This window comes from Anthonomus grandis, chromosome 2 (assembly GCF_022605725.1).
Source record: "Anthonomus grandis grandis chromosome 2, icAntGran1.3, whole genome shotgun sequence".
NCBI classification, from domain to species: Eukaryota; Metazoa; Arthropoda; class Insecta; order Coleoptera; family Curculionidae; genus Anthonomus; species Anthonomus grandis.
The window spans coordinates 27295766-27314929 of NC_065547.1; the positions used below are offsets into that span (position 1 = coordinate 27295766).

The 19164-nt window shown below is 32.7% G+C and overlaps 1 protein-coding gene across 3 annotated transcripts in view; it reads right to left on the reverse strand.

Moving 5' to 3' along the window:
* LOC126747809 (uncharacterized) overlaps positions 1-10844 on the reverse strand; it is a 41532-nt gene extending 30688 nt beyond the window's left edge. The window contains exon 1 of one of the 3 annotated variants that reach the window (XM_050456718.1): positions 10741-10844. In XM_050456718.1, the coding sequence (XP_050312675.1) occupies positions 10741-10829 (89 nt within the window). In that variant the 5' untranslated portion in view covers positions 10830-10844. Of the gene's footprint in view, positions 1-10262; positions 10635-10740 lie in introns of those variants that run through there. The other 2 variants (XM_050456724.1, XM_050456727.1) reach the window with 2 other exon arrangements.
* Positions 10845-19164: the final 8320 nt, after the last annotated feature.

Here is a 19164-nt window from a genome sequence, read left to right on the forward strand (position 1 = left end):
AACTAAAAAAACGATACAGGGGGGTCAAAAACTAGCATTAAAAATTTAAATGAAAAAATTATTCAAAGTCAATTTATAGAAACCTCCTATTTTTATCATTTTTTCATAAAGATAATTAAAAACAAGGTTAACTTTATATAAGGTTATCTAGTCCAAAAATTGATAGTTTCCGAAGTATTGGCAGTTTAAATTTGGTCTAATAATAAAAGCCGTATAGTAACACGGCTCAAGGATTGTTGATTAGTTGATCATGACGGTTGTCATAGTAACCGCTAGAAGCGGCAGTAAGACAATGGATTATATGCATTAAATTTATAATTTATAAATATTTATAAGGAGTTTCCGTTTAAAAAAATTGACTTTTAATTATTTTTTCATTTTAATTTTTATAATCCTAGTTTTTGACCTCCCTATATCTCTTTTTTAGCTAAATATTAAAATAGTCTTTTAAAGTGATCCTTCCTTTAAAATAAAACCGAAACTAACCAATAAATAAAGGCTAATAAAAGGGAGTAATCGGTAATTACACGGTACATCGGTAACATAGTTTTTCACATGAAATTAAACATATGTCAAAAATGTATGTATAATGTCCTATACCTAAGTGTAACTCACACTTAGTATAGTCTAGGTCTAAGTATTGGTATAGTCGACATTATACACAAAATATACCTAGAATTTCACGTGGAAGCCAAAAATGTAAGAATATACAGGGTATTTAAAATAACGAAGTTGACATCTACTTCCGGTATAAGCGGAAACGTCACAACTGTCAAAATATTTTAGTTGTGTGGCCCCCATCGTCTGTGCCATGTTGCCAAATTTTCAAAATTTTTGGAAAATTAGTTTATGAGATATCGATCGCGTCTATTCATTGTGAGACACCCTGTATATACCAACATAGTTTTAGATAATATCTAAAACTCAAAAATAATCAACATAGTTTTTTGTACAATGCTGCATATTTTTTATAATAGCTCCTTTATAACCCCTTTAACAACTTAACATACCCCTTTGGAACTTTTAAACATTGACACATGCAAATTTAAAGATAAGTGTAAGATACATTTAGCTTAAGCAAAATGATTTTTAACTAGTAAGAATTTTTTTTCTATTGTGTTTGTTTTATGTAGATATTAATTTTTTTTGTATAATATGTAGATTAGTGCAAACCCATGTAGATACTCTTGGATTTTTTTTTAATCGACTGTGTCTGTTTACTTTTTTATTTCTGTTAATTTGGGTATTATACTGTATTTTACTTTGCTTTTTTAACTATGTAAGGATAATTTATTGCTTCTTACTTTTGATAATAGAATCACATTTGCCACATATTTTCTAAAAAAGTAATAAGTGTTACTTAGTCTTGACTTTAAGAAAATATAAACATATTTTTTTAGCTATATATTCAATAACGAAATATTTTATTGAATAAAATCCTTTACATGCTCCTATTTACAAATCTAAAACAATAAATTCATCTAAATATGCCAATCATTACAAAAAAAATACAATATGATGCTTGTCAACAACAGAATGTAAATAACTAAAATTTGAAAAAAAAACAATAATAATAAACAGAGGGTTTTTTGATATAGACTGAAACTGTGTCCAAAACATGTAGGGAATTTTAAGTAACTAAATGTTTAATTTAGTTACTTAATTTAAAGTTACCTTAACCTACGACTCCACTGCAAGTATGGACTATTTCTTCACTAATAAAAAAATAGTTCATATAAGATAAAGACATGACAATAAAATTGCATTTATGAAGATTAGACATGTATAAAGTAGAACATAACAAATAAATTAAAATATAAATTGTGTAGTTAAAATTAGGTACATTTAAATATCATATTTTAATCAGATACAAATTGCATTATTGAGTGTGTGTGACTTCATATATTTTTAGAAACTTAATTTAGATTTGTTTGCAATAGCAAGTAATTAAGACAACAATGAACACATAAATTTGATATTATTGGTAAATTTGTTTGGTTGCACTTACAAAAAAAATTGATTCTTCTTTTTTAGTGAAACTTTATGTGGTCGGAAACTAGGTTTACAAGTTTTGCTGTTATTAGTTTTGTTTTTTAATGTTTTTTTCAAAATTATTGATTTTTGTTTTGTTTTTAATGTAGTGTAATTTTATCCTCTTCTATATCTATATTATTCTGTGTACGTTTAATGGTGATATCTCTGAGGAACTTAATGTAAATGTAGGTATGCCACACAGGGATCAGTGCTTGGCCCTCTGTTTTTCCTGATTTATGTGAACAATCCTCCACAATTACAGTTATGTGGCAAATTTTGCAGTTGATACCACCATCCCCTGGCATGACTCAAGTGTTGCTTCAATGGAGGCTAATATAAGAACAGATTTGTTGAAAATAAAAGAGTGCTGGTGTGACCTACATTGTTTGACATTCAATATTTCTAAGACCAATATCCTTAATTTTAAATGTAATTCCAATAGTATTTATTTGACTAATGAACCCATCACCACATAAGTTTTTGTTAAATCAAGTTAAGTTTTCAAATTTAAGTCAAATGCCTTAAATTTAAAAACCATATTGCAAATGTATGCAAGAAAGTTTCATCTGACTGTTATGCCCTTCAAGTTATTGTCATCAACGTAAGCATTTTCTAAGTTGAGTTGCATATACAGGGTGTCTCACGACGAATAGACGCGATCAATATTTCGGAAACTAATTATTCGAAAATTTTAAAAATTTGGCAACATGGCACAGTCGATGGGGGCCACACAACTAAAATATTTTGACAGTTGTGACGTTTCCGGTTATACCGGAAGTAGTTGTCAACTTCGTTACTTTAAACGGAATACCCTGTATATTTTTACATTTTTGGCTTCCACATTAAATTCTAGGTATATTTTATGTATAATGTCCTATACCTAAGTGTAACCATTTTTGACATATTTTTAATTTCATGTGAAAACCTATGTTAATAAGCCCTAACATAATTACCGATTACTCCCTTTAGTAGCCTTTATTTTTTGGTTAGTTTTGGTTTTATTTGAGAGGAAGAACCACTTTAAAAGACTATTTTAATATTTAAGTAAAAAAACAATACAGGGGGGTCAAAAACTAGCATTAAAAATTAAAATTAAAAAATCATTTAAAGTCAATTTTTTTAAATAGAAACCCTGTTATTTTTATCATTTTTTCATAAAGATAATTAAAAATAAGGTTAACTTTATACAGGGTGTCCCAAAATTAGTGGACGAAACGCAAACCCTGTATTCTTTGGCCAAAAATAACTTCACTTTTTCCTATAAACATATATCGGCAAACGCCCCCCAAGGGAGCTACGCCCCTTTTAAAGGGGGCACCTGAAGATGGTTTTTTCCACTTATTTTCTAAACGGGTAAAAATAAAAATTTTAAATTTTGGTATTCTCCCAATTTTGATATGCTGAATTTAGTTGTCATTTCATAATTTTCATTATTTAGTCAGGTGCGTATCATTTTGGGGGTGAGCCTAAAAAAATACTTAAAAAAAAATTGTTTGCAAAGTTTTTGTTTTTTTTTCTTTAAATTTTAAAAATTTAAAGCTTTTTACGTAAAAAAGTACCTCTTGGTCAATAACGCTAGGAATTACCATTTTTGAGAAAAACGCATTTAAAAATAACGCTGCATAGTATTATTAATAACAATTTTTATTAAGACTCAATAGCACGCTTCAAAAGTAAATTGACAAATAAAATTGCAAACAGATAAAAATACAAATTTATTTGAGGCAAATGTTCAAATAAGTTTCCGTTTTCCTGAATGCATAACCTGGACCTTTTTTAAATGTTTTGGGTCGATCTAAGAATTTCAAATCGGTTTTCTCTTATTTGGCCTGCAGCTGCGAGAATTCGCCTCTGAAGCTCTTTTGGAGTATCAATTTCGGTGGCATAAATAATATTGCACATATTACCCCAAAGATAATAATCTAGAGGATTAAGGTCGGGCGATCGTGCAGGCCAGTTTATTGGACCACCTCGGTCTATCCATCTGCCTGTAAAATTATTGTCCAGCCAGTTTCTCACCTGTCGGCTGTAGTGAGCTGGTGCCCCATCGTGCTGAAAAATCATTTCCAGCCGAGTTTCTATGGAAACATCGTCCAGTAAATCTCTGAGATTGTTTTGAAGAAAATTTAAATAATGACGACCAGTTAACCTGTGTGGCAAAATAATTGGGCCTATCAATTTATCTCCTATCAAACCCCCCCATACGTTAAAGAAAAATTTATGCTGAAAGTTAGTTCGTCGAACTACTCTCGGATTCTCGATGCTCCAAAAATGAGTATTACGGCTGTTAAAGCCCTTACTCCTAGAAAAAGTTGCCTCATCTGACCACAAAATTTTTTGACGAAGATTTGGATGATTTAAAATCCAATGACAAAAGTCTACTCGAGCTGGAAAATCTTCATCTTCTAACTCCTGAACCCTGTTATAATGGAAAGGATGGTATCCTAACATCTTAGTCATTCTTCCAATCTGAAATAATTTTTAAATATTTTAAATTGCATAGGAAATAAGCCTAAACCTTAGTAAGCCACTAAACATTCCAGTTAGTCGTCAAAAGGATTTGTTTTGGGGTGTTTGATGTTTGTGATAAGACTTATCCAAGTAAATAAAGTAAATAATAATAATAATAGTTTTTAGAGTATTTTGAAATGAATTTATTGCGATCCGACGATAATAATTAATAACAACACTATTTATTCCAATCTCAATTTTCAGTTATAAATACTTTGAATTTAATTTTTTGGATAACAAATTAGGTACTTAATTATTTATTTATCATATTTAATTTTACTTACATTTGACTTTGGGATATTGGTAATCTCTTCTAAGGTTCTCAATGATATTTGAGGGTTTTCTTCAATTAAATTCATTACTTCTCCATAACCATCATTTGCAATTGGTCTTCCTTGCCCTCGAGCACGTTCGAAGGATCCATATTTAAGTAAATTTCTATGAATTCTAACAAAACTTTCCAATGTGAAAGCCTTTTTGCAGGAAACCTCCGCCGATACTCTCGTTCAGCGACATGTGCGTTTCCATTGCAAAACCCATACATAAAATGAATATCTACTTTTTCACGGGTCGAAAAGTTTTCCATAGTTAAAAAGATATTAACAATTTGAATGCAAAATGACAACTAATCAATTACAACAAATGTGAATGTCATTATGCAGTGTGTCAATTTTTCCAAAGCCTGCTACTAAGTTTTCATAAAAATTGGCAGTGAAAATAATACTATGCAGCGTTATTTTTAAATGCGTTTTTCTCGAAAATGGTAACTCGTAGAGTTATTGATCAAGAGGTACTTTTTTACGTAAAAAGCTTCAAATTTTTAAAATTTAAAGAAAAAAAAACAAAAACTTTGCACACAATTTTTGTTTAGGTATTTTTTTAGGCTCACCCCCTAAATGATACGCACCTGACTAAATAATGAAAATTATGAAATGACAACTAAATTCAGCATATCAAAATTGGGAGAATACCAAAATTTAAAATTTTTATATTTACCCGTTTCGAAAATAAGTGGAAAAACCATCTTCAGGTGCCCTCTTTAAAAGGGGCGTAGCTCCCTTGGGGGGGCGCTTGCCGATATATGTTTATAGGAAAAAGTGAGGTTATTTTTGACCAAAGAATACAGGGTTCGCGTTTCGTCCACTAATTTTGGGACACCCTGTATAAGGTTACCTAGTCCAAGAATTGATAGTTTTTGAAGTATTGGCAGTTTAAATTTGGCCTAATATTAAAAGCCGTATAGTAAACACGGCTCAAGGATTGTTGATTAGTTGATCATGACGGTTGTCATAGTACCCGCTAGAAGCTGCAGTAAGACAATGGATTACATGCATTAAATTTATAAGTGACTTGCTATTTAAGTTTTCTTCGTAAAAGTGTAATTTAATTAAAAAGTGTACATTTCTGTTATAATCCATTATCTTACTGTTGCTTGTAGCGGTTACTATGACAACTGTCATGGTCAACTAAACAACAATCCTTGAGCCGTGTACAACTATATGGCTTTTAACATTAGGCCAAATTTAAACTGTCAATATTTCGAAAACTCTCAATTTTTTGACTAGATAACCTTATATAAAGTTAACCTTATTTTTAAATTATCTTTATGAGCAAAATATAAAAATAAGGGGTTTCTTCTTTCAATTTATTTAATTTTCAATAAATTGACTTTTAATGATTTTTTTATTTTAATTTTTAATGCTAATTTTTGACCCCCTATATATTTTTTTAAGCACAATATTAAAATAGTCTTTTAAAGTGGTCCTTCCTTTAAAATAAAACTGAAACTAACCAATAAATAAAGGCTACTAAAAGGGAGTAATCGGTAATTATGTTAGGGCTTATAAACATAGTTTTTCACATGAAATTAAAAATATCTCAAAAACGTTTACAGTTAGGTATAGGACATTATACACAAAATATACCTAGAATTTCATGTGGAAGCCAAAAATGTAAAAATATACAGGGTGATCCATTTAAAATAACGAAGTTGACACCTACTTCCGGTATAACTGGAAATGTCACAACTGTCAAAATATTTTAGTTGTGTGGCCCCCATAGACTGTGCCATGTTGTCAAATTTTCAAATTTTTTGAAAAATTAGTTTCTGAGATATCGATCGCGCCTATTTGTCGTGAGACACCCTGTATTTTACACCCTGTATTGTACATTTTCGTAATATGATTTTAAATACTAAATAAAAAAAACTTAAATTTAAAAGAGTGGTCAAGAACTAATTGATTGACCCTATTATAGAAGACAGCTAAAGCTTATGAATCACTTGGTTTCTGAATGTGTGGGACACAATTTCCATTTTGAAGAGGTTTTTTGGGAAGTCTATCATTAAAAAATTCATCTAAGGTGTAATAAGCCTTACTAATCAAAAGTTTTTTATACTGATATTGGAACTTTTTAAAGTTATTTAGGTTTCTAAGTTGTGAGGGCAAATGGTTGTACATTTTTTTTACATCATAGAAAAATGATATTTTTACAAGGGCATTTGTTGGTATGGGTAAAGGTACATGTTGTTCTTGACAAGTATTATATTGCCCTTATGTAATAAGATGCCTATATTTTCTATGAACTAAACATACACTGTCAAGAATAAACAGACATGCCAAGGTCATAAGTTTGTTATTTAGAAAGACAGGCCTAGATAATTCCTTTAATCCTACATGGTACATAATTTGAACTGCCCTCTTTTGTAATACAAAAAAAGACTTAAATAGATAACCACTGCAGCTACCCCAAAAGGAAAGACCAATTAGGGCAAAATATGCCATTCTTACTGAACTTTGATCCAACTCTCTGGAAATAACTATTAAACCATAACAATTTGAAGACAGTTTCTTAGATAGAGCTCTTATGTGATAATCAAAATTTAGTTTTCTGTCCATTTTGATACCAAGAAATTTTAAACTCTCTGTCTTGTTTAATTTATTTCTGTCAAGAATAAGGTCAGTAAGGTCACACCTGAAGGTAAGCACATGAGTCTTAGATATGTTAAAAGTTAACAAGTTGTTATCAAACCAAGCCTTGATCTTTAGCAGATCATTATTAATTATACAGGGTGTTCCGTTGATCATGTTACAAACTTCTAGGGCAGATAGAAAACGTCAAAAGAAAAACAAAAGTTCATATAAACATGGGTCCGGAAAAGCTTCCTCAGGGAGCTAGAGCTCTTTGAAAATAACCTTTAAAAACTAGTTTTTTTTTAATAGCTCCGGAACTACTTTAGCTACCGCAACCAATTTTGGGAGGTAAATTATTGTTAGTATGTTTATTCTTTTGAACCTACTAAATAAAAAAAATATTTACCAGGGGCTTCAGAATCAGAGGGGTATTTGGTAAATTTAGGCCCATTTCTTTAAGACTTTAATTTCTGCCCGTTTGGGCATTAGATTATGATGTTCCTATGCTTTTTACATAAAAAAGGTGCTCTTAGTAAAAGTCGGTAAATATCACCGTTTTTGTGGAAATTGACTAAAACCAAAGTAAGATACGGCACCTGAATAAATTATTTTAATAATAATAATAATGCTAATTCATTGCCACTGTCAGTATTTTTTACATGATATTAATTCCCTTTTTAATACGGTTAAGTAATGGAAGATTACACTTTTGCTGAATACGCCGATATGCTTTTAATTTATGGGGAAGTTCGATGTAATGGTAGAGCTGCTTCTCGACTATATGAAGAGCGGTTTCCCGAAAGGCAAATCCCAGCTCACACACTTTTTGAAAGGGTCAATCAACGGCTCAGGGAGGCTGGCTCCGTTAAAATAAAACGCCAAGATAATGGCGCGCAAAGGAACATCCTAATCCCGGATTTTGAGGAAGAAGTGCTTCAGCGATTTAAAGATAACCCATCAGTAAGTACTCGAGCAGTAGCTGATGCGATGCATGTATTATTTTTATTTAATTGTTTTATTTAATTTTTTTTTTGTATTATTTACATAATCATGTCATGGTATGGAACGTTGTTAAGGAACAGCTTCTTCGGCCCTACCACCTGCAAAAGGTGCAATCATTAGGACCCAATGATTTTATGCCCCGCGTGAATTTTTGCCAGTGGTTTCTTGACCGGTGTACAGAAGAACCTCAATTTCCAAAATATGTCCTTTTTACTGACGAGGCTTTATTTACAAAAGAAGGCATTTTTAATTCTAAGAATAATCATGTGTGGAGTGAGGAAAACCCTTATGGTATTCATTTTAGGAGCTATCAACATAAGTTTTCCGTCAATATGTGGGCCGGAATTGTTGGAGAACGCTTAATTGGTCCAATTATGTTGCTTCCTTGTTTAACGGGAAATATTTATTTAATTTTTTTAAGAAATGTACTGCCCGAACTATTAGATGATCTGCCCCTAAATATACGACAGAACTTATGGTTACAACACGATGGAGCGCCAGCTCATTTTTCACTTATTATCCGCGAGTTTATAAATTAAAATTTTGGAAGGCGCTGGATTGGCGGCGAAGGCCCTGTCACCTGGCCAGCACGCTCACCAGATTTGACACCCTTAGACTTTTTTCTTAGGGGGCATATGAAAAGTCTCGTATATGAAACTCCAGTCGAGTCAGAAGAAGATCTGGTGGCCAGAATTTCCGCAGCTGCTAAAGTAATCCAAACCACGCCTGATATGTTTAACCACATCCACCTTAATATGGTGCGTAGATACAATAAATTTATCGATTGTGGCGGCCGGCATTTTGAGCAATTAATATTTTAATTTTATTTTGTAATACCAATGAAATTTACGTTTCTAAAATTGTTCATTTGTTGGTTTTTTATTACACTTAAAATCATTTAAACATTTTATGCCTCAAGGTAATTAAAGTGACAGTTAATTAATTTGAGTACCAATTTAATAAAGTGGCTACCTTAACTTTTTTTAACCTTTTTATTTTTTATTTTTGCTAGATTTTTTTCTTAAATTGTTTATTAATAATAATAGGTAATTCATTTTTGTATCTCATAAGTTGTTTTTAATCAATTTTCACAAAAACAGTTATATTTAGCATTTACCGACTTTTACTAAGAGCACCTTTTTTATGTAAAAAGCATAAGAACATCATAATCTAATGCCCAAATGGGCAGAAATTAAAGTCTTAAAGAAATGGGCCTACATTTACCAAATATCCCCCTGATTCTGAAGCCCCTGGTAAATATTTTTTTTTATTTAGTAGGTTCAAAAGAATAAACTTACTAACAATAATTTACCTCCCAAAATTGGTTGCGGTAGCTAAAGTAGTTCCGGAGCTATTAAAAAAAAACTAGTTTTTAAAGGTTATTTTCAAAGAGCTCTAGCTCCCTGAGGAAGCTTTTCCGGACCCATGTTTATATGAACTTTTGTTTTTCTTTTGACATTTTCTATCTGCCCTAGAGGTTTGTAACATGATCAACGGAACACCCTGTATTCTGTAATGCCTGTGAGTTAGAGTGTAAAGATGTTTGTATCATTGGAAAAAGTGTCAAATAGCCCATAATTTCCACTTGGCAAATGTAATTAATGAACGAAAGAAATAACACAGGTCTCAGCACTGATCCCTGCGGCACTCCACAACTTAGATTGGAAACTTGAAACTGAGCCAGAAAAAGACACAATATTTTAAATAGCTAGTGAATAGAGTGTATATCCATTAAATTTTTTAAAATAATTAACATTAAAATCCCATGATCTGCTTTGAAAATAATAAGGTGGGTGTACTTACAAGATGGTTATAGAATATTTACGTATTGTTAATAACTATATTTATATGTAATTTCGTGGAAATTATTATTTAAGTACTTACATTAATGATTAAAGATTAATAACTTTCTTTACTGTTTTTTCCCTATTTTATATTGTTTTGGTTCTGAATTCGCCAGTTGCCGGCTTTTCGGATAACGGGGTGTTGCCGATTTATCACGATCATTTTTCTTGAAGTAAATTCCACGGAATATATCTATTATAAAAAAATAAGAATTATACCTGAAAAATTATACAAATTATAGCTAAGAGCGGAAAGTTTAAGGAGTACAAACTACAATCAATTGTAAGTTTTTTAAGTATCTACTAGTAAGTATTTCAATCATTTCGGTATTCATTCAGCGACTTATTGATATATTAAACGGATGGCAATCATCATTTTAAGCAGATTTAAGACAAAATTTAATGATATCAATCAACTTAAAATATAAAAAGCCTACTTTTCCTTAGAATCCAGGTTTCTCCAATGGATTTGTAAATGTTTAACATTTTTGCAGAATTCTTCACATATCGGCAACGTTGTTACCATTCTCAATTGACATTGACGCAATGGCAGGATTCACAAGTGTCAAATTTAAGCGTCTTTTCAGATGGACGCGTACGATACCCTTGCATATTAGGCCGGTCGCACATTGGATACGAATTTACGCATCGTACGTAAACGTACGATGCTAGTCGTAAGAATTAAGTGCGCACACTGAATACGTTTTCCTCCGTCAAATAAGATAGGGGATAAGCAGTGTTTCGGTGACATTGTATTCATTAAACCCTCTTACTTTTTATTTGTTTTGTTTGGAATTTGTAGCGTAATGAACCTATACCTTCAAGATAATTCTCTTCTAAGTCGGAGATTGCGGACACGTCGTCACTATCGAAGAACCGAGTGGGTGCGTGAAATATATTTGAAAAGAGAGGAATTCGGTGAATTTCATCATATTATGGAAGACTTATCTAATGACCAATTACTGTATCATGGTTATACACGTATGAAGAAAGAAACTTTTGAATATATTCTGAACATTATCAGACCTAAGGTGACTAAATACAGTAACTTTCGCGACACAATATCACCTGAAGAATGATTGATTGATGATTGATAAGGTAAGGAAGTAAAATATAGTTCTTTTATTCATACTTCTTTATATATCATGACAAATATATTCTTGCGATAGTCCTTGTGCTGAATTATTTTGTGACATACTGTGATCAACATTAAACTGGGTCGAGTCACTAGACTGATCAAGCACTACCACAGGAGGTACAGTATTTTGTTCGTGTTGTTTTGTTCGTTTTGTTTTGTTGTTGTTGCAATTTTGATCTTACCATTAATTTGCGATGATTGGGGATATCTTTTAAAAACCGCAGAAGGCTCATTAGAAATTAGGCATCAGGATCATTTGCAGTCTGTTGAAAGCACTTTAACTTTTCCTCTTCAATCTGTAATAGTCTTGTATCGATTTCATCTGCCTGACGTGTTTTAATTTTTCTTCTAATTGGAATTTGTCTTCTTTGGAATTTGTTCGCCACTTGGTTCTGAAGATTGACCGGGGGACAGCGGAAACATATAACTGCTACTTGTATTTGAACTATCTTCTCCATCAGAACTGTTACAAGTGTCTGGCACGCTACTTTTCATCTCCCTTTTACACATTGTACTTCGAAGAAATAGCAGAAGCTAAAAATATGGCTATTTGGAATCGGGATCTGAAGTACTTGCTTAACCAGATTTTTTGTTGCTGACTTTTTTGAGCTCCTTCCCAAAAGTATCTCGTAGACCTCGCCATTTCTTTTATAGCTCATCAACTGAAAAATAAAATAAAATTTGTCTTTTATTACAGGTTCATCTTTCAAGACTCGGAACGGAAAATAATTGATCATAATATATGATCAATTATTTTCCGTTTGTACCTCTTCACATGTTATTACCGATTGTCAATTAAGTTTTAGGAAAAATCATAGTACAACTACAAGCCTTACAAGTTTAATCAAAGATATTCGAATGAACGAAGACAATAAAAATGTAATGTGTTTGGGATTGCTAGATTTTAGCAAAGCTTTTGACACTTTAAGTCATAAGCTGCTTCTAGCAAAACTGCAATATTTTGCCCTTTCAAGAACCTCGATAGATTTCTTTTCGTCTTATCTTAGCAACCGTTCCCACAATGTTGCAATATGTACTAATGACTACCTCCTAGCTAAGTTAGATTACTCGATTATGCCACAGGGAATACCTCAAGGGTCTATTTTGGACCCACTGTTGTTCTCTATTTATGTTGCGGATATAGCATCTACAATATTGTAGATGCTATATCCGCGCGAAGATATCCGCGCAAAGTATAAGATCCGCGCAATAGGATGCGGACGATTCGCAAATATATATATCATTCCCTGAAAGTCAGGTGCAAACTGCACAAAACTGTTTTAATCCTGACTTGAATCATATTAATAATTTTTCCAAAAATTACAATTTAAAACTTAACCCTTCTAAATCGTCTGTAATATTTCTTGGTGGTATCAAACTAAAACTTAAGAGAGTGTCCGAGAATTTTGTTCCTAAAATAAATGATACACGCCTTCCAATAGTGGAGGAAGTTAAAAATTTAAGTATTTATCTGGATTCTGAACTATCTTTTAATGCACATGTGAAGCGAAAACTAGGTATTGCCTATATACGTTTGAGGAAACTCTGGTAGGTAGGTAACAGTTTGGTCTTGTCTATTTTGGATTACGGAGATGTTGTTTACGGAAGTTCACTAACAGCGGAAAAGGCAAATTCAATTAAAAAATTACAGAACTCCTATTTACATTTTTTTTGCATACAGAGAATACATTACGCCTCACTTGAATGAGCTTTCCATTTTTATCAATGACTAACAGGTGTAAATGTCATTCGCTGAATTTTGTGTATATAGAGTCTCAAAAACTGGTCAGCCACCTTATTTGCGTCAGTTATTTTACTGTAGTCGACATAACCCTGATAGAAGGCATATAAATAATTTCTTAATTCCGCAACATAAAACTGCGAATTTCAAAAAATCATTCAGTTTTTTCAATCATCATTATAAGTACAAATCACTTTTAATTTTCCCTAATAACGTTACAAGTTTCATGTACAATACAACCAACAGTATTGTCTGAAATTCTAAATGAATATCCAAGAGTCTTGAAAGATGAACCTGTAATAAAAGACAAATTTTATTTTATTTTTCAGTTGATGAGCTAAAAAAGAAATGGCGAGGTCTACGAGATACTTTTGGGAAGGAGCTCAAAAAAGTCAGCAACAAAAAATCTGGCCAAGCAAGTACTTCAGATCCCGATTCCAAATAGCCATATTTTCAGCTTCTGCTATTTCTTCGAAGTACAATGTGTAAAAGGGAGATGAAAAGTAGCGTGTCAGACACTTGTAACAGTTCTGATGGAGAAGATAGTTCAAATACAAGTAGCAGTTATATGTTTTCGCCGTCCCCCGGTCAATCTTCAGAACCAAGTGGCGAACAAATTCCAAAGAAGACAAATTCCAATTAGAAGAAAAATTAAAACACGTCAGGCAGATGAAATCGATACAAGACTATTACAGATTGAAGAGGAAAAGTTAAAGTGCTCTCAACAGACTGCAAATGATCCTGATGCCTAATTTCTAATGAGCCTTCTGCGGTTTTTAAAAGATATCCCCAATCATCGCAAATCAATGATAAGATCAAAATTGCAACAAGTTCTTATAGACGAACAAAATACTGTACCTCCTGTGGTAGTGCTTAATCAGTCTAGTGACTCGACCCAGTTTAATGTTGATCACAGTATGTCACAAAATAATTCAGCACAAGGACTATCGCAAGAATATATTTGTCCACAATTCTCAACAGTATGCAATTTAATCCAAGCACCAGTAATTAATATAATATGTAAGTTATGTTTTGAATAAAGAAGTATGAATAAAAGAACTATATTTTACTTCCTTACCTTAAAGTTACAATCAATCATTCTTCAGGTGATATATTGTGTCGCGAAAGTTACTGTATTTAGTCACCTTAGGTCTGATAATGTTCAGAATATATTCAAAAGTTTCTTTCTTCATACGTGTATAACCATGATACAGTAATTGGTCATTAGATAAGTCTTCCATAATATGATGAAATTCACCGAATTCCTCTCTTTTCAAATATATTTCACGCACCCACTCGGTTCTTCGATAGTGACGACGTGTCCGCAATCTCCGAATTAGAAGAGAATTATCTTGAAGGTATAGGTTCATTACGCTACAAATTCCAAACAAAACAAATAAAAAGTAAGAGGGTTTAATGAATACAATGTCACCGAAACACTGCTTATCCCCTATCTTATTTGACGGAGGAAAACGTATTCAGTGTGCGCACTTAATTCTTACGACTAGCGATGCGTAAATTCGTATCCAATTTGCGACCGGCCTAATATGCGAGGGTATCGTACGCGTCCATCTGAAAAGACGCTTAAATTTGACACTTGTGAATCCTGCCATTGCGTCAATGTCAATTGAGAATGCACTTGGATTTCAAAAAATGCGTGAAAATAACCATTTTTTGAGAAACGTTATTTTTTCTGATGAGGCTTCTTTTAATAATTGCGGGCAGGTAAGATTTAACTTATTTAAATTAGAACATATTCAAGTTTTGGTTGTTTGTTTTTCTAAAAGGTAAACAGGCACAACATGCGTTACTGGGCAGCAAATAATCCTCACTGGATGAGAACTGTACCAAATCAACATCCCTGGTCTGTGAACGTATGGTGTGGTATTTTCGAGGATAGAGTTATTGGTCCGCATTTTTTCCAAGGTCATTTAAATGGACAGGTCTACACAGAATTTTTAAGAAATCAGTTACCTCGTCTACTAAACCAAAATTTAAATCCTAATGTATGGTTTCAGCAGGACGGAGCTCCACCCCATTATGCCATACAGGCCCGTACTTATTTAAATGAGATTTTTGAAAATAGGTGGATTGGTCGAGGTGGTCCTGTCAACTGGCCTGCTCGTTCGCCAGATTTGACCCCCCTTGACTTTTTTTTATGGGGATTTATAAAAGACAAAGTAATGGCTAGTGCACCTACAACTCCAGAGGACATGAAGAACAGGATTCGTTTTGCTTGTTCATTAGTGACACCAGCAATGTTACAGCGGGTACGAAACTCATGTCAAGAAAGGATAAGAAAGTGTTTGGAAGTTGAAGGCGGTCACTTCGAACAGCTCCTTAGGCATAATACATAGACGATAAATAGTTAAAAAGTAGGAAATAATTTGTTTTTATTGTAGTAGAATATTCGAATTATTTTTAAATTTAATCAAAACATTTTTGATCATAATTCCGTAACCAGCAGAGCAATTTTAAAAATTTGTTGTAAAGAGACTTCATATTTTATGTAGATTCGTATTTAAGAATAAAAAACACGTCATCCCGTTTAAAATAAGGAAGTGACCCTCCCCCTCTCTTAGGGGGGTGAAGGGACAAATGTCAAAAATATCACAAAAAGTGCCCCCCGGTATACTTAAAATGTCACCAAAATGTCAAAAAAAAATTTGCAGCTGTTTTTGACATCTGTGCCTATTGTCATATATATGCCTTTCCAAAATTTTAGAAACCGCAGGTACCGTAAAACGAGGTGACTTTGCTCCTCTTTTTGAAGATAAATTTAAAAATTGCTAAAATTAATACAAAATTAACGAAATTTCTTTACTATAGTTGCATTCTACATACAAAAAACATCTTAAAGAATTACTATTTTGAAGATTTGTGCGTAAAAATATCGAATATCTTGTTTTTTTTTTTAGTTTGAAAAGTGGAGCAAACTCGCCCATAGCCTGGGGTTATTTTGCCCCACCTTAAATATGTAGGCAAAACTCTTACATTTTATACGTTGGAGCAAAGTTAACCTTATGTTTTATTTACTTTTCCCCGGCGAGTAAAAAGAGGGATGTAAAAATTTAAAAAAATTTAGTTTTTGAGGTTTTTAATATAAGGAAATGCAAAAAAGTTTCTTAAATATTACAAAAAATGTTAACACTTGAATAACGCATTGCAGTTAAATTAAAAAATAAATGCAAAACTACAAAAATTAAAAATAGGTTCTAAAAATAGGAAAGAAAACACGTATAATAGGTAAGGCATTAGGTTAATAATTAAAGTATGGATTTAGTCACTATACCAGCAGGCGAGCTCAGGCACAGAGAAAATGCCTCTTTTTGTAACTTGTTTAGGGGGTTTAATAGATCCCCGAACATCAGACCATGAATAAGTAAGATCGTCTGGCTTTGAGGGCCATTTCCACATCTTTAGCGACTTCTGCATAGATTTAATTCGGACATCCTCTTTGGTAAAGGAAACGATTTGCCCGGGGTAAAGTTGTCCTTTATAAACAAATTCAACAAAACGCCCTACTTCCTTTACAACCATATCGAAATTATCTTTTTTTTGAGGGTCTATTCCTTCAACAAAATTTATAAACTCATTTTCGATTTCATGTTCTTTCTCGAGCTCTTCAAAGTTTATATCATCTGATGAATTGTCATTAAAATGAAGTACATCCTCTCTCTGTTGGGTGCCTTGTGTTATAAAATCTTCTTGTTCCATGGCTTCATCTATTACTCCATCTTCTTGTTCTATTTCTTCTTCTTCTATTTCATTCTCAGCGCACACACTCTTGCCTGGAGGAATATTAATTTTTTTTCTACAATTATTTTTTGTAATCGTACACAAAGTTCTTCTTGTGTCCAGTATTTTAAGGAAAGAAGATTCTATCATACTTTTATTATGTGAGGTTGAAGGTATGCGGGTTAAAACCTCCTCAATATTTAAAGGAAATATTCCGCATTTGCGAAAGCCGGAAAGCAAGTTATCTTTGATGGTTGGCTCAATCATATTCATCATTTTTGATAAGAATGGAGGAAAATTTTGTTTCTGAATGTTTGTGTTTCTTATACCATCTTCAGTGCCTTTCCATTCTGATAATACTTTGCGCCAAGCTATTTTGATTGGACGAAAAAATGCCACATCCAAGGGCTGTGTTAGGTGGGTACTATTTGCCGGCAAACAAACTAAACTTACTTGATTTTGACGACACAATCTAAGGGAATGAACTGTCAAATGAGAAGAAAGGTTGTCACATATTAGCACTGTCTTTCCTTCTAATTTTTTCAATCTCGGCATCATTTCAAATTCGAGCCAGTCAGTAAATATGTTGCTATCAAACCAACCCGAAGAACTAGCATTAAAGCGACATCCTTTTGGCCCATTTTCTGTCCATGTAGTCCACATATTAGTAGCTCGATAAACCACATATGGTGGCAACAGTTCTCCAGCAGCATTTCCTGCGAACATGACAGATATTGATGTCTTCGAAGCATTTCGAATATATTCAGGGTATTTAGAACCTTTCTTGACAAGGACCCTTTTTTTCCCCGGATCGTCCGTAAGGTTTGTCTCATCAAAATTCTATATATTGGTTGAAGGAACATCACGTAATTCACTGGCCAAATTATTGAAAAAGTTGCGTAGAACAGTTTCATCTACTACCGCTCTTGCAAGCTTTACATTCTCGGCAAAGCGTAAAGACAAATGGTGATGTCTTGCAATAAACGAATTTGCCCATTCAATGCCGGGTAAATTATTCTGGAAGATCTTCACATTGCTCCTACATCTGTCCAGATAATCCTTAATAATATGACGCAGCTCTTGAGTATCGACTGGAAAACCAAAGCCTCCCAAAGCAATAATGCACTCAACAAAATCCTCTTCCTCTTGTAAAGAAAAAACAGGTTGACTACCTGGTTTTCTATTATGTTTTTTCTTAAGTTTATTTAAAATCGTTCTTCTAGGTATATTGTACTTTTGTTCTACTTTTCTGTGTGATAGTGCCCTTGATCTAACTTCAGCCAAGCATTCTTCCAATGTTTCTTTGGTATAGTCTGCATACCTTCTGGCCCCAGCTCATGGGCGGAGTTAGGGGGGGGCTTAGCCCCCTTTAAAATGAAATTAGCCCCCCCAAAAAAAATTGTTCAAAACGTAAAAAAACAGAAAGTATAAGACTTAAAGAATATGTGCTTGAAGCTTCCACTTCCGCAGTACACGAAGAAACGTTCTTAAATTCACCTTTGATAAAAAATGAGGCACAAAAGTTTTGGCTAATTTCAATTTATTATAGGTCTCTCGACAATATAATAAATCATCTAAAAATAAGATTTTCCTCCGAAAGTCAGAAATTAGCTAAATCTGTCTTCAATTTTTTGCAGATGGATTTTGATGGTAGTTTGGAATTCATTAAATTGCATGGAGATACCTTTTTAATCGATAAAGAGCTATTAAAAGCTGAAATGACCGTTATTGGGAATTGCATAAATAAAAGCCAGAGCCACAACATTACCATTTCTGATATTAAAGATGTATTAAGAAAAGAGACTTTTCCAAATGCATATACCCTTATGCAAATAGCATTAGTTTTGCCAATTTCTTTAGCGTCTTGCGAACGCTCTTTCTCAACAATGAGAAGAATTAAAAATTGGTTTAGGTCAACGATGGGTCAGGATCGATTTAGTTCTTTAGCACTAACCACTCTTAGTATTGAAAGTGGTCTAACAAAGTCATTGACGCCAGATGAAATTTTAAAAGAGTTTTTAAAAAAAGGAAATCGAAAACATTTATTAGAGTAGTTATAAGATAATTTTATTGGATTTCATTTTATTTAAAGACATTTTAAATAAATTTTGCTTTTACTATTTTTGAAGAATTATTGCGTTTTATTAAAATGATATTGGTTTTGAAGATGGCAGACAATGGAGAAGTAATATCTAATTGTCGGATTTGCATTGTCTTAATTAATTTAAACAAAGTTAAACACGA